The 27,590-nt window shown below is 36.4% G+C and overlaps 6 protein-coding genes across 6 annotated transcripts; 2 read left to right on the plus strand and 4 right to left on the minus strand.

Annotated features, from left to right (window-relative positions):
* Positions 1–2,056: 2,056 nt before the first annotated feature.
* ZK380.6 (uncharacterized protein) lies at positions 2,057–2,137 on the plus strand (the record flags this gene model as incomplete). Its single annotated transcript, NM_001374967.2, has 1 exon — positions 2,057–2,137. The coding sequence occupies one exon, from the start codon at positions 2,057–2,059 to the stop codon at positions 2,135–2,137; it is 81 nt and encodes a 26-aa protein (NP_001362158.1).
* A 980-nt stretch (positions 2,138–3,117) lies between these two features.
* tbx-32 (Putative T-box protein 32) lies at positions 3,118–4,715 on the plus strand. The gene is made up of 2 exons (NM_075903.4): positions 3,118–3,645; positions 3,735–4,715. Exons 1-2 carry the CDS (start codon positions 3,133–3,135, stop codon positions 4,545–4,547), a joined length of 1,326 nt encoding a protein of 441 aa, NP_508304.2. The 5' UTR covers positions 3,118–3,132; the 3' UTR covers positions 4,548–4,715.
* Positions 4,716–12,465: 7,750 nt separating this feature from the next.
* R09H3.2 (Inner membrane protein) lies at positions 12,466–12,636 on the minus strand (the record flags this gene model as incomplete). The annotated part of the gene is made up of 2 exons (NM_001270058.1): positions 12,466–12,477; positions 12,529–12,636. 2 exons carry the CDS (start codon positions 12,634–12,636, stop codon positions 12,466–12,468), a joined length of 120 nt encoding a protein of 39 aa, NP_001256987.1.
* A 1,993-nt stretch (positions 12,637–14,629) lies between these two features.
* Positions 14,630–16,459, minus strand: R09H3.3 (uncharacterized protein). The gene is made up of 8 exons (NM_001307903.2): positions 16,372–16,459; positions 15,813–16,005; positions 15,596–15,763; positions 15,182–15,425; positions 14,924–15,122; positions 14,766–14,874; positions 14,695–14,705; positions 14,630–14,651 (listed from the first exon to the last, which is right to left on the minus strand). Exons 3-5 carry the CDS (start codon positions 15,689–15,691, stop codon positions 14,947–14,949), a joined length of 516 nt encoding a protein of 171 aa, NP_001294832.1. The 5' UTR covers positions 15,692–15,763; positions 15,813–16,005; positions 16,372–16,459; the 3' UTR covers positions 14,630–14,651; positions 14,695–14,705; positions 14,766–14,874; positions 14,924–14,946.
* Positions 16,460–18,758: 2,299 nt separating this feature from the next.
* On the minus strand, positions 18,759–21,767 carry tbx-31 (Putative T-box protein 31; the record flags this gene model as incomplete). Its single annotated transcript, NM_075907.5, has 6 exons — positions 18,759–18,946; positions 18,996–19,171; positions 19,217–19,409; positions 19,772–20,179; positions 20,402–21,167; positions 21,255–21,767. The coding sequence occupies 6 exons, from the start codon at positions 21,765–21,767 to the stop codon at positions 18,759–18,761; spliced, it is 2,244 nt and encodes a 747-aa protein (NP_508308.1).
* Positions 21,768–23,815: 2,048 nt separating this feature from the next.
* fbxa-170 (F-box domain-containing protein) lies at positions 23,816–25,732 on the minus strand. Its single transcript, NM_075908.4, has 4 exons — positions 25,522–25,732; positions 25,388–25,468; positions 24,625–25,336; positions 23,816–24,350 (listed from the first exon to the last, which is right to left on the minus strand). Exons 1-4 carry the CDS (start codon positions 25,716–25,718, stop codon positions 24,108–24,110), a joined length of 1,233 nt encoding a protein of 410 aa, NP_508309.1. The 5' UTR covers positions 25,719–25,732; the 3' UTR covers positions 23,816–24,107.
* Positions 25,733–27,590: the final 1,858 nt, after the last annotated feature.

Below are 27,590 nucleotides of genomic sequence, written 5' to 3' on the forward strand. Positions count from 1 at the left end.
TTCACAATGACCGAATATCATGATTAAAAAATTCAAAAAATTCGAAAAAATTTTCTAGATTTTATATGATTTTTTTAAAATTGAAAAAAATCTCAGTATTCTCCTAATTCCTATTTTAATTGCCGCCAATTGAACTCGTTCGTTGGAGCGCGCTTGCATTATTTTTAATTATTTATTTTTGTTTATTCTTATTTTTTTGGAGTTTTTTAATCGGAAAATTAAAGAAACAAACAAGAAAAATGCAAAAGGCTATTTAAAAAGTAACTGAAAATGCCTAAAACTTCAAAGTTTTGCGCTCCGACGACGACGAGCCTGAAATTATTATTTTTCACAGTTTTAGGCATTTTCAGTTACGCTTTAATAGGCATTTTGCATTTTTCTTGTTCATTTTTTTCATTTTCCGGTTTAAAAAACCCCAAAAAATTAAGAAAATCAGTGAAATAATGAGAAATAATTTTTAAAGTGAATGAAAATACTGCAAGCGCGCTCCATCAAATTGGCGATAATTTAAATGGGAACTAGGGAAAAACTGAGATTTTTCCAATTTTCGAAAAATCATATAAATCTAGAAAAAATTTTAAAAATTTTTTAAATCATGATATTCGGTCATTGAGACACATCGACATGTTTTGCAGCAATTTCCACATAAAGTGTAGTGCACCTTCAAAATAAACCTGTAAATAAAAATTAAGCGCCCAAAAATGCCAAAAAAAATAAAATGTCAAAAAAATAGTTTTTAAAAAAATATTATGTGTTAAATTATTTTCGTAAAACTGGAAAAAATTTCAATAATTAGAACTTTTTTACTGGCATAGGAGTTTTTACTAATTTGCCACTGGCGCTACTCCAACTTTAAACGTTTCTTCTTCCAATGATTTTGATCAATTTTTCTGGAAAACTTGGGATTTGAGACGAAACGGAAAGTTGTTTTATCGAAACTTTCCAAGATTTAGTCTCTAACCATTTATATAATTTTAGACTTTTTGGCAAAACCATAAGTAATCAATATCCACTGGTGCTCAACTCATGGTTTTCTGCCATAGTCGTAAAAGGTGCAAGGTCCTATCTAATTAGAAAGGAGAACATGCACCATCAAACGGATGTGAACAATAAAAAGAGCTGGTGGCATGACTTGGGAAGACTAAAGTTCAACGCAAGAAAGACTACATATATTAGAATATCAAAATGTTTGACAGAATTTACCCTATTCAACAAAATAATGTATTTTTCAGAATAAAGATGGCAAATTCTTTTGAACAACTATTCAACTTACCGGAAATTCACATAAACTCGGATCATAAATTTTCCCGCCACTGTAAAATTAAAGTTGCTAAAATGCAAACTTATGAAGTTTACAATGATTTTTTCAAAAGCTTAAATTAGATTGTCACCATTATAATAACTGTGAAAATAATAAAAAACTTCAATTGACTTTCATGTCCCAACTGTTTTTTTTTTAATTTGATTTTCAAGTGCTCATCTCGGACAGGAGCTCTGTTAATCTGCATTCATGTATAATTTCAAGCCAGGTATTTAGAGATGGTATTTTCAAACTTCTAATAATTTCATAAATCGGGAAATTAAATAACTATAAATTTTTGCCTAAAGTATTGCAAACATTACAATTAACAAAATTCAAAAAATTGTTTTTTTCTTCATAAAATGGTTGTCAAAATTTTTGAAAAACTAGAATTTGAAGTCTTTTCATATCTTTACGGGCAGTTTTTTAACTGAAAGCTCGAATTAGTTACAAGAGTTTTTCAATTGATTTCCGCTACTTCAAAACGTGTTTAAAAATTGTTGTAAAAATATATGCCCGGGCATGTCAAAATTTTTGACAGCAGCGGACTAAACAAAGTGATAAAGTTATTTTAATAACTTTTTATTGAACAGTGATGAGCAAAACAATTCCAGCTTTTTGTTAGTTGTGAACGATAATGCCTCTTTTACACAAACCTAGACACACGCGCAATTCATTGCATTCAGTTTAGAGACAGCTTCTCCCGCAATCGATTTTATATATATTCCATTAGTAACTCATACTTCCGGGGGGTGCATGGCTCAGTGCCTATGCGCGCTGCTTGCAATCACAAGGTCACAAGTTCGACCCCCACCCCCTAGGTCCTTCCAGCCTTAAATGGGAATTCAGTGTTCGTTCCACTGTCTTATAATATAATCAAAGGGTTAAACCAGGCATGACCTGTAGAAAAAAAACCAAAAAAAAAAAAAAAATTTTGTCACGTGGGTCCACCTGGCAATATTTAAATGGCTACATTTCGGTATGGAGACATGATACAGTCTCGAAAATTTGTGGTCAGAGGTTATCGACCACAGTCTTTCAGATTTTCTTTTTTTTAAGACCATATTCCTGAATTCCTCGTGAATAATATGATTACTGTTTTCTATTCCTTTTTTTTACCAGGTTTTGAATTATATTGGATAATGTACATACATGAGACTGCCTTGAACATTTATGTGCAAAGATTATTTACCACAGTCTTTCAGATTTTCATAATTTTAGAGTTTTCCAGTATTTTTCATTTTTGCTGAACTTTCCGTTAAGATCTGAATCGATTTTATCATTGTTCAAGTTGTCAGTTGTCACCGTCATACGACCTGCTCTCCATGTTGTTCTCAAAAATTGTCATTGTCATCTGTCATTGTCATCAATTCTTAAACACCTCCACACTTCCAATCAGATAGGACCTTGCACCTTTTACGACTATGAGATTGGAGCACCAACCGGATGAGCACATATCGATTGAAAAAGGAAAGAGGGGTGTGGTCAATATGGAGCATTATCAAGAAGGCGGAGTTTTGTTACAGAAGAATAGAGCATTTTTTGAGAAGAACAAAGCGATTTGCAAAGAAACACCATTCATTCTTTATAGATTTTTTTTAAATTTTCCGTTTTCTCATTATTATTGGAGTTTTGAGTATTGAGATATTGTTCTTTCTTACTGAAAAATACATGCTAAAAATGTTTTCCAACTATCATTTGTTCTTACAAGAGCAGTAGCTTGAATAGTTTTCAGTGTTACCTTATAAATTTTCGAACGGCCAGCAGAATAATAATTTTATTCTTTCCTTATCTTGCATTATCTTAACTTGTAAAACTTTCAGATCTTCAAAATGACATCTCAATATTCGAACTACAGTTGTCCGCTCAACAACATCCAAGTCAATGTGATCGGAAGTTCCAGAACTTCAGATGATCATTTCCTAGAACAAATGTTGACAAAAAGGAAGAAGACTAATATTTCTCAAGATCTTCACTACACACTTCTAGGACTCAATCCACGCGATCTTTATCAAATTAGTATCAAATTGGCTCGGATTGATGAGAAAAAGTACAAGTTCAATGGAAATTTCAATGGAGGCGACTATTATCCACATAAAAACTCTGAAATTCCAATGGAGGACACGGAAGAAATTGTGCATTTGGATGGTTATCAAACAGGAGCTAGATGGATGAAAACTGGAGTTTATTTTCCAAAAATTGGAATTTCCAAGGAGCAGCCTGACAAAGAAAGATGTCTTCTTTTGGAGTCCCTACATGCATACGTCCCAGTTCTGAGATTCACAACATCTAGCGGGATTTCTCTGGAAGTAACCGTTTGGAGCCAGAAATTTGTTACGACTATGGTAAGTAATTCAATAAAACATAACGTTTTCCTTCCGGGGACATAACTCAAATTTAAAAAAAAAATGAGATAAATTAAAGAATTTTTCAGACCTCAAGTAACCGTTCAGTGAAGAGAAGGGAAAAGAGGAAGTTGGAAGAAACTACTGGACCGTCCGCAAAAAAGACTCCCGAAGTCATTGAATTTACGCAAGAAGCTGTTGTTCCAGAAGTATACAATGCTCAACAGGTTTATCAAATGCAGAACGATACGATGATCAGTTCCGACTCCAAGTTCTGCAGTCCATTGGCATTCCAACAAGATTTTACCGAAGAGTTTGGCACAATTTCTCAATTGGACGCTTATGTTAATGTCAATGTGCAAAGCTGCAGTTCAAGCAGTCTTAGTAGTCCAGCAGCATTGCAACAAGACTCTACTGTGAGTTCTGACAATGATTTTGATGATAAGAACAGTGAAGAATTCGACGCTGTTTTTGAATACATCGATCAACAGTTTTCAAACCACGATCAAAATCCAATGGATCAGCAATCAAAATCAATTGATTTAAATCAAACAACATGGACTTCCCAATCAATCAATAATCAAAGCTACCTGTCCACCGCAAGTAGTCCTGCTGCATTGAATCAGGATTCTTTTGCTTCTGAGAAATCAAGCATTGTCCGTGATAAGAAGAACGATGAAAATTGTCTGGACGAATTCGACAGAGTTTTCAATGAGCTTGATCAACAATTTACACCGACAGAAAATCAACTTCAAGATCTCTCCAATTGCACCACATGGAATCAGGAACCAATCAATAATTCAATTCAATCAAATCAGCTTAACAATAACATTGCTCCAGCTCTTGAAGAAAACGTGGAGGATGACAACGCTATCTTTGAGCATTTTTTCATTTGCAACTGATTATTCCAATTCACAGTATTATTATTATTTATTTGATTTTGATAACTTGCCTATTTTGTTTTTATTTCAAATATTCAGGATTTTATTCTCATTTCCCATTGTTGAAACTCACTAATTTTTGACTGTATTTCGTGTTGTATTATCTTTTCAATAAAACGTGAAACGTCTATTTATCTTAACGAAACCAAAATAAATAGTGCCTGCTAGCCTAGCATTTGCAGATCACAACTTTATCTATGGTTCACTGTGAGTATACCTGGTAGTATCGAAGATTTTTAATAAAATCAATTAAATAAGCCGAATCTGCTCATACGCAGCTAATAAGCAAATTCCGATTAAAACAGTTTGCTGCAAAATGTAGCGCGCACGCATATACACACACGATTCTTTTTGTGCAGTTTAGCTGCAGCTTCTCCGGCAATCGATTTTATATATTCCATTAGTAACTCATACTATCGGGGGGTGCATGGCTCAGTGCCTATGCGCGCTGCTTGCAATCACAAGGTCACAAGTTCGACCCCCACCCCCTAGGTCCTTCCAGCCTTAAATGGGAATTCAGTGTTCGTTCCACTGTCTTAGAATAATCATGAAAGAGTACTCCTAGAACAAAAAAACCTGGCAATATTTGAATGGCTATATTTCGGTATGAAGACATGATTTCAGTCTGGAAAGTTTATGGTCAGAGGTTATCGACCACAGTCTTTCAGATTTTTATATTTTTAGGCCATATTCACACAAGTTCGACCCCCACCCCCTAGGTCCTTCCAGCCTTAAATGGGAGTTCAGTGTTCGTTCCACTGTCTTATCACAAGAATTAATTATTCCAGGCAAGACCTGTAGCAAAAAAAAAAACCAAAAAAAAAAAATTTTGCCACGTGGGCCCACCTGCCAATTTTTAAATTGTTACATTTTGGTATGGAGATATGATTCAGTTCTGAAAGCTTATGGGCAGAGGTTATCGACTGTAGTCTTTCAGATTTTTATGTTTCCAAATCAATTTTTGTTCTAGGTTAATTATATACTCTATTAAAAATCTCATAAAATGAGGTATTTTGTCAAAATTATCAAAACTTCGAGGGAGCGCTATAGAAGTTGCACGGTCGTTTTTGAGACTTTTTAACCTAATTTCCATAGTTTTTGTATTTTTTTGCTATGAAAGTGTTGGAGAGTGGGCTCTTTTTGACATTTGGAACTGAAAAAAACCTCAAAAAAAACTATTGGAAATTAGTGAAACTCGAAAAAAGATGTATAATGATCCAAAACGACAGATTATCATTATAAGACATTACAATATGTTTTTTAGCGTTTTATTATAATATTCGGTCATTTTAGCACCATTAAAATAGTTTTGAACACTTTCCCTACTGGTACCACTACATCTTTAATCATGTACAGCCTTTTTTCCGATAAAGTCATTTTTCTAAATTTTGAAAAGACTTTGAACCTTCTATAACTGTTTAGAGCGGATCGAAAAGTTTTACAAGATTCATGTTTGTTAAAATTTGTTAAATAGGAATGCAAGACAATTACGGAAAGTGAAATAAAAATTGTATTACATAAGTATAAAAAGGCATAAATGAAATTTGACACAAAAAAAACCACGCAGGACCTAATATCACACAATGACAATGTCATCGATTGCAGGCATTCTCTTGTAGGTTTCTTCGTCGGGTTTGTACGCTCCTTTTCCGAAAATGGCTGTTGGAAGAATTTTCGGAGCTTTTGAGCATCTCAGAAAACAACACAGGACTGACAGGCACATCATGAATAAGACGAAAGACGTGATGCCGGCAAGAAGCCTAAACATTGCGTCTTCTCTTTCATAGTTGCTCAGAGTAAAAATGAACAGACCGTCCGCTTTTGTGGTTGAGTTAAGGAACATGTCGAAGCTGAAAAAGATTTTAGGGTTTTAAGTCATAGTTCAAATCTGAATTCTAACAGAACTAGTAAGTCTAAATGAAGGTACAAGTTAGATTGCCAGTACATTAAACCTGATTCATGTGAATTCGAAGGTCGAGTAAAATCAATTTGAATTTTTTTCAATTCAATTGACAGAAAATGTGGAGGCCGTGTAGGATGTATGTAGTCGGTGTCGATCACGTCTCCAGTACCTCGCCCTCTCTCCCCGTGTGTCCCGGTAAACCATCTGAATTATGTGTAAGAACGGAATAAGACGAACAAGTGATTACTCAAAAACCTATTTATTATACAACCGCGCCCGTGTGGGTCACGCAGGACTCTAAATAGGATAAAACAAGTAAAAGGAGGGAAATACATTAAAGAACAATAGAAGATGGTATTAAAGTTCCTTGGTGTTGGTGTAAAAACCCTCTCAATCAATACGAAGGTAATAGTGGGTCAATTAAGGAAGATATAATTCAAATAGGGTTTAAGATATAATTCTAACGTAGTGGGTATCGCTACACGCTGGGAAAATGAAGCATGTGGATATAGATGGTGTGATATGTTGTGGATGTTGGTATTGATAGAGATTAGAAGTATTTTGATAATAATTACGGCATCAACAACATATCATCAGCATCGTATTTCACCAATTCGTAGACAAACAAGTTGTTAACTCGCGGGTGGCGGTGGAATTGGCACGGCGCCAAGTAGTTAGAGACGCAGTGGGTCTCGCCGCGAAGGCGCTACCGTAGGCTGGTGGCGCGCGATTTGAATACGAATATTTATGAGGTGATTGATATCTCAGCGAATACTGAACGGATTTGAATGGAACAAAATGTAATAAAGAGATAATAATTGTACGACACAACAGTACGAATATTGGTTAAGAATAGTGGGCTTTTCAATGGGAAACCGATATTAGAGTACTGTAAAAGGTTGTCGGGATAGCTCCGTAAGGGGCAGAATCGACAACACTCCCATTGGGGGGGTCCAGACGAATTTGGGTGATCTTTAGGAACACAAAGAGTCTCAGCTTCTTTCCTTGCACAATTATTATCTGAAAGTTCTTGAGTCAAGTGGTGACTTCTGTGTGAACAATCATTAGATAGATGGTGTACATAGTTATTTTCAGCCCTTTTTTGACTTTTGTACTCTGCGTAACAATTGTCGATTTCTGTCTGATTCTGGAACTTATTGGTATCTCTGGTTACATTGTGATTTCTAGACAAACTCTTGCTTTTAGCGTCGTTAGAATTTTTGGCTACGTGAGCCTCTTTTTTTGAGATTATTGGAGCAATTTTGCTCGGAAGTTGAAATAGAGCGAGTGTTGGTGGTAATGGGGGTGGAGAGGACTTATAGTCCAGGTCGTCTTCTTCTTCGGTGGGTGGCGTCGGTGCGGAGGTGTCCAAGTGGTTGTCCTTGTCCATGTGGTGTTCTTCGAGTGGGATGAGTAGATCAGTCCCTCTCACCTTCACCATTTCCGACCATTTTTCACTCGTGCTCTTTGGCAAAATAATTTTGGTAATTTTTCCAAGCTTGCTTACAAAGTCATTGATTTTATCGCTTGGTTGCATTTTTGCGGAAATTTGAAATATAGTTTTAATAGTTGACATTGATTTTCGTATTGAATGGGAAGTGATGGTATTACAGTAACCGATGATGGCAATTAGCGTTATTTTCAGAACTTTTAAACCGATTCGTTGTGCTGATCCATGATTGATAGTGGATAGATTGGAAACGGAATTAATGTGGTTTATGAACACTTTGGTTTTGGTACTGTAATTATCACGTTGACAACTTTGATCATAATGAATAGTATTGATGACGTTGGTATTTTGGTGACTTTGAGATGTATTGATATTATAAGATTTAGAACAAACAATTTGGTTAATAGAACGAATTGAGACAATTTCTGCTGGCAAGACAGTGGGTGGTACGCGAATCTTAATTTTTGATCCCGTACCTGCCCTGGAAAAAGAGTTATTGGGAGGAAGTGCCTTGCATGCGAGGTTGTTGACGTCGCTGCTCACGAAAAAACTGATTGATTGGTGGTTTGTTCCACACGATGGCACTGTTTGGGCAATTCTCCACTTTTCGATAGTACTCCTTTCGGGGGCACCCACCTGAATGGTGTGCTCCAGCGCAATATGTGCATTTTCGGTTGCTTTTACATTGTTGTGTATGATGGTTTCTCACCAAACAGATTGCACATAGATTTTTGTCTCTGATGGCTTGTCTGAATTGTTTGCTGGTAAATTCGCATCTCATCGGCTTATGTGGTCCTGAACAAGCAATGCAAAGAACGCCTTTTTCAGGTTGGTTGTATGGGAACGTGTGCTGTAGGAATTGGAAATCTGGATTTCCCGCTCCTGGCATATACCAGCCTTCCACCATTTCTCCTGTTTCAGGGATTCTGAATTTTTCCGGAAATCTGGTAGATGTAGCGATCGAATGTTTAATCTCGAATTTTTTGTCATAACTTGAAGGATTGTAATACTCTGATTCATATTGATCATTGTTGGGGCTGTGGTGAATAGTAGTGACTGCTCTTCGATCGAGTTTTGTTCTCGCTTTGATGGTATCGATACAATCGGCTACCATGTCATGAACTTCTTTCCACGTCAATTTTTCGAGACCTTTCTTTGTGGTTTTCGAAAGTTCATTTTTGATTGATGGCGAGAGTTTGTAGAGAAATGGAACGATGGTTCTTTCATCGTCCACGTTCATGTTTTTCATTTTCAGCTGTCTGACTATAATTCTGTGCTTTGACAGGTCTTTGATCATTTCCTCCCAGTCATACTGATCGAATGGAAGTTTCAGGAGTGTTTCATGCAGATCGAATCTGTCTTCTTCTCTGCCAAAGACTATTTCCAGTTCTTTGAGAGATTGGTTAACAGCTTCAGAGAAATTTTCACTTTTCTGTATGAACTCGCTGGCTGGACTAAGAACATGCTGTTTGAGTAATAGGTATTTTGTCTGACTGCTGAAGTTTCTGTTATTGAGAACATTCTCTTTGAAATTTTCGTGGAAGAATTCGAAATTTTCGTTTTCTTCTCCACTGAATTGAATGAGCAATTTATAGACGTTTTTGATATCTGGTTGGATAAATTCTGTTGATTGGTTGTCAGTAGCTCTAGAGTGTTGAGCTTTCTGATTTTCGCGATTATATAACTCTTTCATGAGTGCGGTATGAGTTTCGTTGTTTGTATCAATTAATGTTGACATTCCAAGAACTAGTTTTTTAATAGCTTCGAGGGTTTTCTCCTGATCGTCTCTTCCACTTTGAATAATCGATCTTTTCTCAGTTTCGGAGAGATCTTTGGAGACTTTCTCGTTGGCTTTCGATGCTTGTTCAGCTTTCTTCAAATTCTCATCTTTGAGAGCGAGCTCGGCTTTGAGCTTTTCGACCTCGGCTCTAAGATCGTTCTCGAGATTCGGGATTTCGTTGGTATTATAAATCGAAAAAGTTGCAGAATGATAGTTGCTGCTATTTCTCAAACTTTGATCTCGATTTACCTCGAGATCATCGTCCTCAATTTCAGTCAAGACTACGTCTTCGTCAGGCGGACTGATGATGTAGTTATGAGAGGCCAGCTCCGTTTTGAACATTTCGACGTCTTTTTTGATATTCATCAAGGTCTGATCGACATCAAGACGTTCGATTTCTTTTTCAGCTTCAGCCTTCATCTCATTCATTTGAGGATGGTTGATGAACTTAGGTAAGTTGAATCGATTTTCGATGTAGCTCGGAACTTTTCCGATTTTTTGCTCGAGATTCGAGAGTTTGATGATTAGCTGATCGATGTTGATCAGATCGGTTTGTAAGAGTGGGTTGGCAGTATCATCAATTTTATTGAAGAGATCATTCGATGTTTTGAATAATTTTTCTTTGAGATTGATGATTTTGGTAATCATGGCACGGATTGGCCGGGTGGCCGAATTACGGACCGGTGGTATTGGATGCGGTGGTATTGGATGCGGTGGTGTCTCATCAGAGACGTTGTTTCGAGTTGGACTCGAAGGTCTTGATTTCGATTTTTCTTCCGACATTGTCAGAAGATTCAATTAAGATGGTTGTTGTAGTACCCTGCAGAACATATAATTAAGAAATTTATCAATTAGGATAGAATAGGGATGGTATAATCCACGATTCATTGTTCGTTGGTATTCTAAACAAGGTAAACGAGTTGTTGGAATTGTTGAGATTGTTCTTGGTTTTGATGAGGAATTTGTCTTCTCACTGATGTATTGTCATATAATTGCTTTGTTGATTTGGTTAAGGTTTTTACTGAAATTATCAGCGTAGTCTCACAGATGATTTGATCTTATTAATCACCTGATTATTTTTTCTTCCATGTGATACTCTTTCGCTTATTTGTCAAGCTCCCTTGACTCGTAATATTTTTGTGTTCAGACTATGTCTCACATTCTGGGGGAATTATTCTATAATAACCAAGGGATCGGAGGATTTGACTCGTCCAGATGTGCTCGTTTGAAGCTCGATCTGATCAGCCCGGCTGGAACCCAGCAGAAACATGAAAAAATGTCTTTCCACATTTCGATTCGTATCACTTCACCAAATATGGATGTTTGTATGTATGTAAATAGATTCGTTCTTGTTACACTGCACTTTATCTCTTGGTACTTGATGGTATTGAACTGATCTGAGTATCTGATCACTCCAAGCCTTGAAAGGTGACCCAACTTGTGGTGCGCTTTTTCAGCGCAGGCTCAAATTGACTTTAAGGTGGGCTTTTTCAGCCCAGGCTCAAGCTGTCAGCTTCTAGACCTTAATCAGAGATCAATTGATACCTTTTGATATCAGTGCCAGTTCTTGATCAGTAAACTGTTGTGTATTTTACACGTGCATAAACTTCACCTTCCGTGGCTTAGCTTTTTACGCACAGCTGCCACGCCAATATCTATGAACCGTTGCGAGCGGTTAATCATATATGTATTTTTGTACACATATAATCTTCGACTCAGGCTTGAATTACAGGGAGATCCTCAGGGATTTTTGTTATCCGGAGAATAAATAAACTCAGCCATAACTCATGGAGATTTCCTGATGTGAACATAGTTAAAAGGAACCCGACCTGATTAGGGATACCGATTTTGCTTATTCCCTTAGCAGAAACGTGACTCAATTTGTGGTGCACTTTTTCAGCGCAGGCTCAAATTGACTTTAAGGTGGGCTTTTTCAGCCCAGGCTCAAGCTGTCATCGTCCCGGACATTCTCAAGTTTCGTTAAGACGTGTTCCGTGTTTCTCGTATTTACAAATATATTTGGAGACATTTCATTCCAAGATAAATATTTCCTCCAATGAGAGTATATTTCTGTATAATAGTTACTTTTCAATTCGGTTATATAGCGAACATTGTATTTCTTACGATCATTATCTACAGAAGTGATTCATATTATATTCAGATTTTTCAGATTTAATTTTCACGTTGTCCCGCTTCGACGCAGTGGCTTTGCAAGAGTTCTCAACGAGTATTACTGTAATTTCCGTTTCAGATGGCTCCGCCCTGTTCTAACTTTGCAACGCTTCAATTTTACTGAAATCTCTGACTTTTATATCACTAGTGTACTTTTACATTCAGTATTCAATGCTCAGCTATTTCTTTTTATATTCATATAGTAATGGTAATAATTTTCGACTTTCTTTGTAGATTAATCAATGTTTAATTCAATTCTTTCATGCTTCATCGATAATATCAACGATTCGTTTCTTTTTTCTGACGATTCTTTGAAATTATTCAGTAGTTCACAACAGTACACGGTTTTTGATCGAATTCAAGTTTATTTTTAGAGCTTGAAGCCCGATAATTGTCCTATAGGACATACAAACTGTGTATCAAGTGGGTGAAAAAATAATAATTTAATTCGTTGGTGATTCTCGATTTATGGCATCTATGGCTCCTCCTCTTTGTTGGTATTATTCAGATCCATCTGATCTTCCGGAGGTATCAGGACATCCTTCACATCAACTTCGTAGTGGTGTGGGTTTTCTTATGGAATCTGCTGAAATTTGATTGTTATTTCTTGCTTCATCCATTTTTGAAAACTACTAACCATTCGACTCCGTTGAATCGGGGCTATTATCTCTGGTTGATCTCGCTTTTGAGCTTCTTCGATGGTTATTTCTTGAGGTGTTTCGGCTCGTGGCTGAAATTTTGCCATTTTTTGATTGAATTTAATTGATTTTAATAGAAATTTATTTCACTTCGACTGAACTGGATGTACTTACGTTAGTTGGTATCTCCGTGAATGCTCCGTGAGCTGGCTTGGTACATCTCAATTTCGGTCGGTTTTTACTTTCGCTCGGTGGTTTTTCAGTGTTCTGAAATGAACAATTCAGATTTTGCAACTTATTTTATCATTTTTTACCTTTCATCTTGAATGCGAATTGCATTTCGTTGGTATTTGATTCGATTTTTTCGGAGTCGATCTCGTGGATGATTCGGAGGTATTTAGAAGTTTGTTGCCAATGTTGTTCGAATTGTGCTCATGATTTTACATGTTTGGCTGAAAAATGAAAATATTTTCATTATTTTCGAATTTTTGGCACGTTTCAATGTTCATTATTAAGATTAGGATTTCAAGCGAAGAGAAAGCCGTTTTTGTACTTCGGAGTGACAAGTTTTTTGAAATTTTGTCCCTTTTCATTAACGATTTTCGATGATTGTAGAGTAGGGTGTCACTCTATTGATTCTATTTGAATATGTTCTGTTTGAATTGAATGTTTATACTGTTTTTACAGAATGGTTCTCATTATTAAGGAAAAAGATTATAAATTCTGCAAAAGTCATTCCAAATCGAGATTTCAATTTTTATATTTCGAATTTATGCGCATTATTGCTCGCCGAACCAAATTCCAACTTCTCATCAAACGCCAATTCGATGATGAAGCCGAAAGCTGGATCTGTCAACTGAATTTGTATTCTGATTTTTCGCGGTCAACTGCCCTCAACTGTTAATAATTCAGAAAAATATAATGTTTTATTCAGTTTTCCAGATAAATTTTTCAGATTGGCGTCCTAATACTCGGTTTGCGAATTATATTCACTCCTTCGAGCTAGTATTATATTCGGCTCAATTATTGAATAACTTTTTTGGAATTCATATTCCCGCGTGGACTAAACGCGTTTTATCTTACTAACCTTGTGAATTATGCGTCAGTTCTCCCATTAGGGGGGGGGGGGGGGGGGGGTCATTTCTCATTTCCCGATGTACTCCCATTAGGGGGGGTCATTTCGATGGTTAAATGATTTTTATAAAGATGTGTGTGAAGCGTGATCCTAAAAATCTCATTCGGATGTTTCTAGGCGGCTTTTGGTTGGTATATCATATTAACTAACGCACGATTCACCTTCTTTGGTGTAATTGGGAAATCCCGCAATTCCTAGCTTTTGATAGGATGCTTGTTTGTAAACCTAATATTTATTAGGTGGGCCTGTGATTTTCCGACAGTTCGATTGACTGATCGGGGGCCTTTTCTGGATTACGTCAATGACGGGTTTTCCGGATTTCATTTGAATACAGCGGAATTTGAATTGATCGTTTCGGGATACACCGTTATTGACGAGGGATTTTCCCAATTCATATATCATGGCATCTTCTCCAGTTGATTAGTTCTGTCAGTTAGCTAATCAACCCGTATACAAACGATGGCTCGGACAGAATACAGAAATAGTAGAATGAAACGGCAGTAACGGGTTTCCCGCGCAATAGTGGTTCACGAATGATGGAAATCATTTTTGATGATGGAAATCATCTTTGTACGAATGATGGAAATCATTTTTGTAGTTATATTTCTTCGCTTTGCGGGGGTATTCTTAACTATTTTGAGCCTATACGTGGGTAAAGATACTCATTATCGCAATTATATCGAAAATTATTTCATTTGAATTTTTTATAGAATTTTGAACGGTTTCTCTCAACTCTCAACCTCATTTCAGAATAACTTCGAACACTGAATCGTGAATTAAAGACAGAGGGGTGAATGTGTTACGATAGTCGGTATGAGATATGTTACTCCATCTGATAATCAATAATTCATTCAAAGGCTATTCGTTTGTCAATAATTATTTATTAAAATTCAATCAATTGTGAGATACGTTGGTATTAATTAGCAAACGTTGGTGGTATGAAGAGTTGGTTTCGTGGAGATGTAGCTTGGGGGTGCTTAGGATTGGCGACCTCCTCAATTCGATCTGGTACTCTTCGGCATGAATCGCTCCTTTTCGGTCTGAATTCAATATTGTTTTCAATAATCTTTCGTAATATTCGATACTCACCGGAGACTCGAAGGTTTCGTGCTCTTTAGAAGCATGCTCGCGGACTTCTGTGTGATGGTTGGGCTTTTCTCTCCATGATGAGGGATTGATGAGCCAGTTGATCTCCAGAAGCGAATGAGTTCTGAATATTGATTTTTTAATTGGATTATTGATTTTTCGCTAATTATTACCTCGATATCTTCGTTGGTAATTCCTATTGCATTAGTCGGTGGGTTCGTAATTTTTCGGTCTTTCCCGTCGGTTTCCTGTTGGTCTCTCTCCTGGTAACTCGAGTTTTGCTGGAGTGCAGCTTCAATTCGTGGTACGATGGCTGAGAGTTGGTACTAATGTCGACGGGTCGTGTTGATTTGCGTTTGGATTTTCCGACTTCTACAATAATTTTTATTGATTGATTTTTACTTATTAAGATCTCATTAATAAATATTTACCTTTATTCGTCTCTTTCATAAAGTTGGTAATCTCGAGCAAGTTGTCCTCTAGCGGATGATCTTCTAATTTCCCGTTGGTATTCTTGGGGGTTTTGACGGCTCTTGGAGGCAATTTCTCCGAAGCTGGTGTCTTTCCTGGAGTAGTCTCGAGGTTTGAGTCCTGCTCATCGGAGTTCTCGGCAGAATGGCCGTCTGATTTGATTGGTGAAGATTGATCAACTTGGATGTCCTTGACGGAGCTCAACTGGAAGAATAATTCGATTTAGCTTGTAATATTTGAATAAGAATATTAAATTAATCGATCGAAATTTAAAAGTGTCCAACCAGTGAGAGGAAAATGGATAGAATTCAAGATATTTTTTGGTAAACATTCAATTAATGAGTATTTCAACAATTTGGGGATCGAGGATATACCTTCAGAGCTTTTAGGTAGTGTTCGGCGGGTATTTCTGGCAGTTTGGAGGTTCCTTCCAGCTGGTTGGTTCCTTTATCAATCGATAAGGTTGCCATCACGTTGTGTCGAGCAACTTCGATTTCTGCGTGTGCCGCGTCTCTCTAGCATTTCGTCGGTGAATATTTGGTCTGAAAAAATCGATAGTTATGATTATTTCTCAAATAATTTCGACCATACCTGCTCGTGGGTATTTTTCCTCATCTAAATTCGCCTCGAGGATGGTATTATCATTGGAAAGTTCTTTCGTGGGTACTTCTGCTTGGAGCTGGTGTTTCTCATCCTCCGCTTGGTGGTAATATTGATGTCCAGCTGTTTGAGTTGGTTTGGCTCTTCATAATGATGGTATTCTGATCGGCCTTTCCTCGATTTTCTGGAATCAAATATTAATTATTATTGATATTGAGGGCGATTAGAAGGTTTAGTATTGTTGAAATATTAATAAAATTGACTTTTGAGGTGACTTGCAGATTTTCGAAAAGTTTCGAAATGTTTCGAAATTCGTTTTTCTCGGATTTTTCCAAATTTTTCGGAGAATTTCAAGTAATTTTGATGTTAAATTACAGGGCCACGCGTATTCTCGCTTAGAAATGTTCGAAATAATTCAAGAAATGGGAAAAATCAAAAATTATAACGAAAAATCTTAAAATTTTAGGTAAAATCGAATTTCTTGTCGATTTTTTCGAGATTTCTACGAAATTTCTGCATAAATTTTATGAATATTTCATATAAAACTCACTTTTTGACATTTGGAGTCGAAATCCGTGCTGGAATATGTAGTTCTGACGACAATAATGGCTCTTGGCCTAAAAAAGTTAAAAAATTTTTTTTCATTTGAATTGGTGGGCGGAGCGAAGTGTACGCATACACCTCACGTCAGAATGCACAGAATCGTCTACCGTAGTCACGCGAATACAACGAATTTAATCGGGGTTCAGTGGATTTTTTACGGGAATTTTACACGATATTCATGAAATTTTTGTGAGAATTGATGAGAAAAATATTTATCTTCATATTTTTCAAGCAGATAGTCGATATTTAGGCTTTTTGCCTGATCTTCATAGCGATACAGCTCGATTTGGCGAATTTTTCACGAAATCATCGATTTTTTCTGGATTTTTAGGTTCGATTGAGGGTTTTTACGAAGTCTTCGGAATATTTCCTCGTTCGGATCAGCTGAGGATACACTCGATATAGAATACTTGATTTTTTGAGAGTAATTGTTCGAATTCCGGCGATTTCCTGGCACAGCGGAGAGGGAGAGTTCGGTCCGACAGGTTCTTTTTGAATCGAGGAGAGTTTTAGGTTAAATCTTCCGTTCATTATCGATTTTTATGCGCTTTTGATATGAATTTTGAAATAGAAATTGATTTTTAATTGATTTTTTAGGTAAAAATTGGAATTTTGATAGAGTTTTTGGAAAAAATGGAAATTTGAAGAGAGATTTTGGTAGAAAAATGGGTATTTTTGTATTTTTTGAGTGAAATTTTTTGCATTTTAAATCGATAATTTGAAAGAAAGACTACCTTTTACTCGTTCCTGATTCTCCATGAGGTCGATGCACCATGTGGAGGCCGTGTAGGATGTATGTAGTCGGTGTCGATCACGTCTCCAGTACCTCGCCCTCTCTCCCCGTGTGTCCCGGTAAACCATCTGAATTATGTGTAAGAACGGAATAAGACGAACAAGTGATTACTCAAAAACCTATTTATTATACAACCGCGCCCGTGTGGGTCACGCAGGACTCTAAATAGGATAAAACAAGTAAAAGGAGGGAAATACATTAAAGAACAATAGAAGATGGTATTAAAGTTCCTTGGTGTTGGTGTAAAAACCCTCTCAATCAATACGAAGGTAATAGTGGGTCAATTAAGGAAGATATAATTCAAATAGGGTTTAAGATATAATTCTAACGTAGTGGGTATCGCTACACGCTGGGAAAATGAAGCATGTGGATATAGATGGTGTGATATGTTGTGGATGTTGGTATTGATAGAGATTAGAAGTATTTTGATAATAATTACGGCATCAACAACATATCATCAGCATCGTATTTCACCAATTCGTAGACAAACAAGTTGTTAACTCGCGGGTGGCGGTGGAATTGGCACGGCGCCAAGTAGTTAGAGACGCAGTGGGTCTCGCCGCGAAGGCGCTACCGTAGGCTGGTGGCGCGCGATTTGAATACGAATATTTATGAGGTGATTGATATCTCAGCGAATACTGAACGGATTTGAATGGAACAAAATGTAATAAAGAGATAATAATTGTACGACACAACAGTACGAATATTGGTTAAGAATAGTGGGCTATTCAATAGGAAACCGATATTAGAGTACTGTAAAAGGTTGTCGGGATAGCTCCGTAAGGGGCAGAATCGACAACAGAAAATGAAGGAATAGAATTTTAAATAAATTATGAAAATTTTCAAAATAGTTTCAAAAGAAAATTCCTGCGCCAACTAGTGACGTCATTTTTGATATTTTTGTGATTCTTAGTATTGGTATCTATTGATTGTTCTTCTTTGTTTAATTTGAAAGACAGTTGGTGAAATTTTCAAATATTTTTCGCACAAAAACAATTATATGTACATACATAAATATTAAACTGTTGATTTGTAAGTATATTTTCAAATTTCCGCAAATTTCTTCCGGGTTATCAAGTTTTCTTCAAGGAAAAAAGTTTGAGAATTAAAAAAAAACAGGTGTTTCAAATTGAGAAAAACGCGAAAATTCCAAAAATGACGGCACTCATTTGTACGGGAGTTCAAAACTTATTTGCCCTTTTTTTGTTTTTGCAGAAATTAAAAAAAAAGGAAATTTTTTGAAACTTCTAGTATAAATTTTGGGAAATTGGCAAATTTTTAAATCATTTCAGCTTCAAAGAAAATTCAGAGCAAAATTGTTTTGGTCGATTTATAAAATTATGAGCGGCAAAAACTAAGTACTTGTCACTTTTTTAGATTAAACTTTCAAAAATTTTTGTAAAAGTTTTACTATCATATTCGGTAATTTTGGCACAAGTTGAGTAGTTTCGCTGCTCTATGTACCTTTGAATTTTTTTCAATAGTAGTAAATTTTAAATTTCAGCTATAGCTGTCAGTGAACCAACCTGTTGTTTGTGAGCCTACTGGAGCAGATCATGCTTCAATCTATTCAGCTCTCCCAGAATTTGCCTGTCAATAATCACGGTCTCTTTTTTTTTCACCACCAAGACTCCTTCAATCATGAATCCGCATTTCCTAAAGCGAATCGTGCAATCGGATGGATACTTCGATGTCAGCAGTACTTGGTTGGTACCGTTTGAAGCGATGGCTGAAAAAGTCACAATTTACAGTAAATTAACAGAATGCTGGAAACTTACCTTCCGTGATTAATGAATTAATTGCAACTGGGTACTTATTCACGTTTTCCGGAAAATCTTTTTTGACCCAAATAATTGTAATATTTTCTTGAGTCTCAGGAATTTCAACCGCAGGACCAGTCATTGATGTCAAAGATCCGTAGGAGCCTCTTGGAAAGTGTGCTTTGACAAACAAGCTGAAAAAATTGATTATCACACTGTTACTTTTCTTTTTGACTCACTTATACTCAGAAAATCTGCAGAGATGATGGGAAAGATTCAGGAGATGTTCCAGGTAAGGACCGCTGAGCTGGATGGAGAAGTTGCCAACTGGTTTGTCCGTTCTGAGCAGCATTTTGGTGCAATACTTAAATTCCAGCTGCATAGGTTCGGTTGATTGGAAAGTCAGGATTGCAGTTTTCTTTTGTCTGTGAGCTGCAATATATCAACAATAAGCTTTAAACTTTTGAAATTTCAGATACAGTCACAGGATGAGGCTTAAGCTTAGTCTTAGGCTTAGGCATAGGATTAGGCTCAGGCTTAGACGTAGGCATAGGCATAGGCTTAGGCTTAGGCTCCCATATGCTTAAAAAATGATGCAGACAAGACTAAACTTTTTCATTCACAAAAAAAAACATTTTAGTTTGAAACTATGATTTCAAACAACTTTTAAAAGATTTGGCCAAAATATTGTCAAAAATGAAATAAAACTTTTGTTTTCTGTTACCGTTTAAGCGTGCAATTTAAACTTTTTACAACTTCCCAATATCAAATAACTGCAATTATAAAATACATACCTTTTTTCAGTGTATTTGTGAAATTCCTGATAGATCTTTCAATTGAAAGATCACGTCCAGACTGAACAAACGGATCAATGAACAAGGAGAGATCAACGGCAGGAGCGATGTTGAAGTAGGAAAGATCAGGTGTATTGGCGACGTCGGGAAAGACTTGAGCAGTGGTGGAATTGGAATAGGTGGTAGAAGAATCACTGGTGAAGTTGAAAATAGTCATGTTGGCAGGAGTTGAAGCGAAGGGAGATACGGTGGCAGAACCAGTGGTGAAATTATGATACGGTGGCAGAACCAGTGGTGAAATTATGAGAAGCTGAGAAATGGGCACCAGTGGCGGGGTCCGGAGATGTTGAGGCAGAATTGACCCCCGGCAGCAGGATAAACATGACGGCCAGGAGATGATAAGGCATTCTGGAACACAAAATATTTATAGGAAAATAACAGCAAAAAAGTTTTGAAAAATTTGAAAAATCTCAGTTTTTGTCACTTTTTTGGACGCCGTCGGTCAAATAAAAGGTGTTGAAAATATATATATAACAAAAATTGCACAAAATTTGGAGGTGGCCGTGAGACAGAGAAAATCTTTTAAAAATGAACTACTAGAACCTATTGATGTTCCCCTTATTACATAACTGTGAAAAATAAAATAAAATAGCTCGGGATTGATAAATTGATTTGATTGAATTGAATTATTGATTGGTTCCTGATTCCATGTGGTGCAATTGGAGAGATCTTGAACTTGATCTTCTTTCGGTGTAAATTGCTGGTCAAGCTCATTGAAAACTCTGTCGAATTCGTCCAGACAATTTTCATCGCTCTTCTTATCACGGACAATGCTTGATTTCTCAGAAGCAGAAGAATCCTGATTCAATGCAGCAGGACTACTTGCGGTGGACAGGTAGCCTGGATTATTGATTGATTGAGGAGCCCATGTTGTTTGATTTAAATCAATTGATTTTGATTGCTGATCCATTGGATTTTGATCGTGGTTTGAAAACTGTTGATCGATGTATTCAAAAACAGCGTCGAATTCTTCACTGTTCTTATCATCAAAATCACTGTCAGAACTCACAGTAGAGTCATGTTTCAATGCTGCTGGACTACTGAGACTGCTTGAACTGCAGCTTTGCACACTGACATTGAAATGGGCGTCCAATTGAGCAAATGTGCCAAAATCTTCGGTGAGATCTTGTTGTAATGCCAACGGACTGCTGAACTTGGATTCGGAACTTATCACCGTATTGTTTTGCATTTGATAAAAGTATTGAGCATTGTATACTTCTGGAACAACATCTTCTGGCGTAGTTTCAATGATATCAGGAGTCTTTTTTGCAGCCGGTCCAGCAGTTTCTTCCAACTTCCTCTTTTCCCTTCTCTTCACTGAACGGTTACTTGAGGTCTGAAAAATTCATTAATTTATCTCATATTTTTCAATTTTAAATTATGTCCCCGGAAGGAAAAAGTTATGTTTTTTTGAATTACTTACCATAGTCGTCACGAATTTTTGGCTCCAAACTGGTACTTCCAGAGAAATCCCGCTAGATGTAGTGAATACCAGAACTGGGAAGTATGCATGTAGGGACTCCAAAAGAAGACATCTTTCTTTGTCAGGCTGCTCCTTGGAAATTCCAATTTTTGGAAAATAAACTCCAGTTTTCATCCATCTGGCTCCTGTTTGATATCCATCGGAGTGCACAATTTCTTCCGTGTCCTCCATTGGAATTTCAGAATTTTTATGTGGATAATAGTCGCCTTCATTGAAATTTCCATTGAACTTGTACTTTTTCTCATCAATCCGAGCCAATTTGAAGCTAATTTGATAAAGCTCGCGTGGATTGAGTCCTAGAAGCAAGTAGTGAAGATCTTGAGAAATATTAGTCTTCTTCCTTTTTGTCAACATTTGTTCTAGGAAATGATCATCTGAAGTTCTGGAACTTCCGATCACATTGACTTGGATGTTGTTGAGCGGACAACTGTAGTTCGAATATTGAGATGTCATTTTGAAGATCTGAAAGCTTTATAACTTGAAGCTAATAAGCACAAAATTATTGATTATTGAGATAATGCAAGATAAGGATAGGAAAAAGTATTCTGCTGACATTTCAACATTGATAAGAAAAGACTGAAAATTATTTAAGCTCCTGCTCTTGTAAGGATAATTGTTAATTGGAAAATTGTCTAAAATGGTATTGACCAGAAAGAGAGAATAATATTTTAAAATTTCCCAAAACTACTACAGAACAGAAACAATATGCTGTTCAAAAATTTAAATTTCTAAAACGGAATTCAAAAAAAAAAGTCATCTAGAAAGTATTCCAACTGTGAATATTGGTTTTCTTAAATAAACTTTTTTGGAAAATTGAACACTGATATTCCATTAACACCATTTTTAATTTGAACACAAGAATTCGAATTCAAAATTATATTTTTATTCAAAAAATGATAGGAAAAGTTGAGCAGGATAGGATACATTACTGGATTTGTATTTCTCGAAAGTTAAATTTTATAATAAAAATTGAACTCTTTTTAAAAAAATATAATGACTATATCTGAAAGTTAGAAATGTCTGGGATGATCAAAAAGTTTCATTTTAGTTACGGTATTGAACAAATTATAAATAAAACGGAAAATGAATAAAAATTAAAGAAAAGACTGACTGATTTTTCTTTGCAAATCGTTTTATTCTTCTCACAAAATGCTCCATTTTTGTGTAACAAATCCCCGCCTCTTGAATAATGCTCCATGTTGACCACACCCCTCCTTCCCGAATCAATCGATATGTGCTCATCCGGTTGGTGCTCCTATCCCATAGTCGTAAAAGGTGCAAGGTCCTATCTGATTGGAAGTGTGGAGGTGTTTAAGAATTGATGAGAATGACAGATAACAATGACAATTCTTGAGAGCAACATGGTGAGCAGCTGGTATAAATTAAGAAAACTACGGTACAACTGTCAACTTGAACAAACTATGAAATTGGTTCAGATCTTAACGCAAAGTACAGCGAAAATAAAAACTACTGGGAAACACTGAAATTATGAAAATCAGAAAGACTATGGCCACGTAGCCAAAATTTTTTTTTTTTTTGTTCTAGGAGTACCCTTTCCTATTATTCTAAGACAGTGGAACGAACACTGAATTCCCATTTAAGGCTGGAAGGACCTAGGGGGTGGGGGTCGAACTTGTGACCTTGTGATTGCAAGCAGCGCGCATAGGCACTGAGCCATGCACCCCCCGATAATGTCAGTTACTAATGGAATATATGAAATCGATCGCCGGAGAAGCTGCTCGGCAACTCGTAGTCACTTCTCAACCAACTTTAGCCACTTTTTGACTGCCATTAGATTTCAACCACTTTCCAACAAACTTTGAGCACTTCTTAACCAACTTTGGCCAATTTTTGCCAACTCTCATCAAGTCAGGTGTTAAAAGCGTCAAAACACTGCTAAAATTGACCAACTTTAACCAACTTTTGCCACTTCTGTAAATGGCATTTAGAAAATGGCTAAAGTTAGTTGAGAAGCGGCGCCGATTTGAGGAGTGCTTCTGAAGTGTGAAACGAGTGTATATCTGTGTGAACTGATAAAATTTCATGTAAAGTTTAACTTTAATATTAGGGTGACCGAAAAAGACATGATCCGAGTTGGCCAGTTATCTTGTCTGAACATGATTTCAATTATTATAATTTTTACATCCAAACTATGTATGACTTTCCGCTTTGTTGGATAGTTAAATATTGAACATTTTTGTCGTCTTTTTTTCTGAAAAATTCATGTTTTTTGTTGAATATGGCCAATTCAGTCAAACATTTTGATATTCTTATATAGTTTTTTCTGCGTTGAACTTCAGGCTTCCCAAGTCATGCCACCAGCTCTTTTTATTGTTGTTCACAACCGTTTGTAGGTGCATGTTCACCTTTCTAATTAGATAGTACCTTGCACCTTTTACGACTATGGCAGAAGACCACGAGTTGAGCACCAGTGAATATCGATTACTTACTCCAAACTGAAGTTTCTGACAAATGGAAATCTGCTTGTTTCCAAGAGAACTGCAATGCACAACCATTTATCATATAACACTGGAAAATGAAAATTAGAATGAGCAAAACTTCTAAACGGGGGAATGTGAGATTTTTCAGTTAGAGTTAGTGGAAGGAAGGGGCTCTAAATAACAATATACTCAATATAGGTTGACATTAAATACATTATCTACAAACAAAATGATTCTATACAAATATTCACATATAACGATAAAATTTGATTTTAATCGCCATTGTAATATATTACATTCACAAATGAAACAATTATATACAAATATTTACATGTAAAGATAGTATTCAATTTTAATCGGAATTGGAACGTTTTTTGATCGAGAACTTGTCAACTGGATCGTCTTCATCAGGCTCATCATTTTTTCCAAAAGTAACCGTGAACTTCGCATTGGCTGGAGTGAAATAATCAAATGCTTGCTCGTCTTCCTCTTCATTAGCGACAAAGATAAGTCCAAAAACATTCGCAACACTTGGTAGGTCCATGACTCTGCTAGTGATATCAGCGCTTATGAAATCGGAAGATTCATCAATCATCTGAAAATAAGACTTTTGCAAATCTGGGAACTTTGCCTTTTAATGTGAAGTGGCGCACTTCTAAGAAGTCTAAAACTGAAGAAGTTGGTTGATTGGAAACTGGGCATGTCTACTTATTTTGGAGGAAGTTCAAAAATTGGGATTTGTCATCATTTCTCGTTTTTTTTTTCAATTTTTTCTTTAGTAAATATTTCTGAATTATAGACAATTTTGGATTTCTTGAAGCGAAATCCCAATCCCTTCTACATCATCTTCAATATTCACATAAACTCACGTCTCGAAGTTTCACAGCGTCTTCTTCGGTGAACTCCCGTAGCACGACGTCGAATAATTTAAAATGGAAGAAGCTTCCAATTGGGACATCCAAACTGAAGCCTCTACCAAAAAACCTCTCAGCCATCTTCCATTGGTCCATGCTTGAAAGATGCTCACAATGCTCGAGGGTTTCAAGTTCCGCGCGATCGAAAGTGTAGGGATCGATATTGAGTGATTCCAATTTTCCAGCAGGGAAGATCTCCAATAGTGAGGCATAATCGCTGATCGATACTTGAAGTGCATCGAAGTCTTCTACCTCAATGCTTCTCGTTGACTTGAGCATCTTAGTGATATCCGTGAAGCATTTCGTGTACAAATCTTTTTCCTCGATACTGAAATCGATAATGAGACTCTGCAGTATCACTCTTCGGTTTTCCAACACCAATTTCAAGTCATTGTGGCACAACTGAACGGCATCGCCTCCTTGAATGAATTTATTCGATGGTTCCAACTTCGGCTCTGTGTCGTCATACTGATCGACACAGGAAACTTTGCATCCTCCATTTACCGGTTGGTAAGTGATTTTGTATCCGTCGTACTCGATCCTTGAAAAATTATTTTCATCCGAACCATTAACCGAATAATTGTGAATGATGTTAAAATCCTCGAGATCAACTTCCGGGATTCTCACGACATCGCGGAACCCTGTGCATACTTTTGCGAGAGCCAATCTGCAATTCATATTTTATTATTTATTCAACTTTTTTTCAAAACTCTCTTACGTGTCAATGAAATCAACCCTGTCGACGATGAAATGAATCATATTGAGTGGGAGAGCATACATAGTCGATTTTGAATCGAGACTGAAAGATTTAAAAATTTATAATTTTAGGTTGATGTTTAAACCAATTTTTACCTTTTATCATGGTCCAAATTATCATTCACGTTGGAGAAATGATAGTACCAGTAGTCGAACTCCTCTTGTGGAATAGCGTCCTTTCCAACCTTCCTACAGAAGTTCTCATAGGCCTTTGAAAGTCGAGTCTTATCGAGTGCTTCGTAGAGAATGCATGCTCGAATGATTTGGTCGTTTTTGCGCAAAGAAGCCGACATTTGAGGAATTGTCTGAAAAACAATACAATTGAATAACAGTAAACTGGGAATTATTTTAATAATTAGAGTTACTAAGAAACGAGCAGATAATGAGATTCCATACAATTAAGTATTTCAAAAGTATGAAAAAAAAACAACTTTTTAAAAAGAGCAAAAACAAAGAAGATTGGATGAAGAATCATCGCCCAAAAACAAATGAAAATTTTGATTAAAAAGGAGAAAAATGGAGAAAAATACTTGTAAAAATACAAATGCAAATCGATTGCGAAACAAGGGAAGAGAATGCGTGGACACCAGAACACTTGCCGCTGTGAATGTAGGATGGCGCACCGCGGTCTGTTCAATAGAGCGCACATGCGCATTTACTCGGCCGCGGCCACGATGAACGGTCATGATCCAATAGTTTTCAGAAACAATGATTATTTGTCTGGATTTGTTTGAATGAGGAGTATCGGTTTGTAATTTTTCATTTTTCGAAATATACAGGGTGGTCCATAATTATGGCGACCTGCTACACGCGTGCAAGAACTTGATTTCTGGGGTTACCCTGTTACGAAAGTTTTAAAATTTGATTATTTAAAAAAAGTTCACAATATTTACTGTCGTTCACGTCAATTTCCATACAACATGCTTCAACTTTGAAAGTAGTGAGAGCCTTACAACATCGGTAGTCTATAATTTTCCTCCATTTTATAGGAGGTCTAGCGCCCGACGTCTCCTGCTGCGCTCATAGGATCAAGCAACTAGTTTCTATGTTTTAAATAATTATCAAGACTTCCGACACTCAAAATAGCAAAATCCGAGACGATAGACATATTTTGAGCCAACTTATGTTCGGATTTAGGTCGTTTTTTGCCCTCTAATAACAGTGCAAACAGTCCGTTGCAAAAAAAATTGCCCAAACATTCTGTATTCTGTGGAATATATCGAAATATTGAAAACCAAATTATCATTTTAAGCTAAGACAAATTAAAACTGGACACATTCGCATTTTCAACATGAATGAGCGTTGGTAAGGAAGAAAAATCACAAAACTTGGGGGAGCTTGCTTTTCTTGACTTTATCAATTTTCACAAGATGCCACTTCCGTCACCGGACACCAATCTCAAAAATTATTTGTGAAAAGCTTTGTTGTATCAAGGGTATTCTTAATATATAATCAAAATAATAAATCACTCAAAGTATCTCATTTAAAAATCACCAATAAGCTAAATCGAGCCTACTTGTGCGCTACGGCCATTCGGATTTTTGAGTGTCTTGTGTTCTGTGCGGATGTAGGTGGTGATAACTATCAAGTATTATATGTCGTTAAGTTTGTTTTTTTCTAACCAATAAAATGTGTATATTCACTTCTTTTGCTCGCTGTCCAAAAAAAAGTTACAGTGCCCCAAAGTGGTCGCCATAATTATGGACCACCCTGTGAAAGTTTTAGTTTCAATTTGGAGAGTGTTGAGTTTTCAACTCATTGGAAAACGATTTTAAATGTTTAAAGTTGTAGTTAATAAAGTGTTCAAAACCACACGAATGGTGCCAGAATGACCGAATATAATAATGTAAAACTTTTCACAAAAAAAGTTTGAAAGTTGTCAAAAAATGACAGTTACTCAGTTGATAAATTGGAATTGCTGGTAAAGCCAACCGACAGCCGACCGACAAATTTTCGTCTGATAGAAAATTTATAGGATAGTAAAAATTTTAGCAGAGCTCGCTGTACCAGCTGAAAGCCGAAAAAATCAGTCAGCCGCACACTCCTATTCAATTTTTTTTTTTGTTTGTTTTAAGTTCAAATTCCACTCGGATTTCAATGGTTACTTAACTGTTATTTTACGTTCTCGGTGAAAACATTGTAAATGAGAAGCAAGAATGAGATAC

This window comes from Caenorhabditis elegans, chromosome X, assembly GCF_000002985.6.
Source record: "Caenorhabditis elegans chromosome X".
NCBI classification, from domain to species: Eukaryota; Metazoa; Nematoda; class Chromadorea; order Rhabditida; family Rhabditidae; genus Caenorhabditis; species Caenorhabditis elegans.

Bases quoted from the DNA above. Each gene is read 5' to 3' on its own strand.
- tbx-32 (NM_075903.4), top strand. From the start codon at position 3,133: ATGACATCTCAATATTCGAACTACAGTTGTCCGCTCAACAACATCCAA. The intron at 3,646-3,734 runs GTAAGTAATTCA...AGAATTTTTCAG, and splicing joins AGAAATTTGTTACGACTATG to ACCTCAAGTAACCGTTCAGT.
- R09H3.3 (NM_001307903.2), bottom strand. From the start codon at position 15,691: ATGGCAACCTTATCGATTGATAAAGGAACCAACCAGCTGGAAGGAACC. The intron at 15,426-15,595 runs GTATATCCTCGA...TTATTCTTCCAG, and splicing joins ACTACCTAAAAGCTCTGAAG to TTGAGCTCCGTCAAGGACAT. The intron at 15,123-15,181 runs GTAAATATTTAT...AAATTATTGTAG, and splicing joins TATGAAAGAGACGAATAAAG to AAGTCGGAAAATCCAAACGC.
- fbxa-170 (NM_075908.4), bottom strand. From the start codon at position 25,718: ATGTCGGCTTCTTTGCGCAAAAACGACCAAATCATTCGAGCATGCATT. The intron at 25,337-25,387 runs GTAAGAGAGTTT...TATGAATTGCAG, and splicing joins AGGGTTGATTTCATTGACAC to ATTGGCTCTCGCAAAAGTAT. The intron at 24,351-24,624 runs GTGAGTTTATGT...TCTTATTTTCAG, and splicing joins ACGCTGTGAAACTTCGAGAC to ATGATTGATGAATCTTCCGA.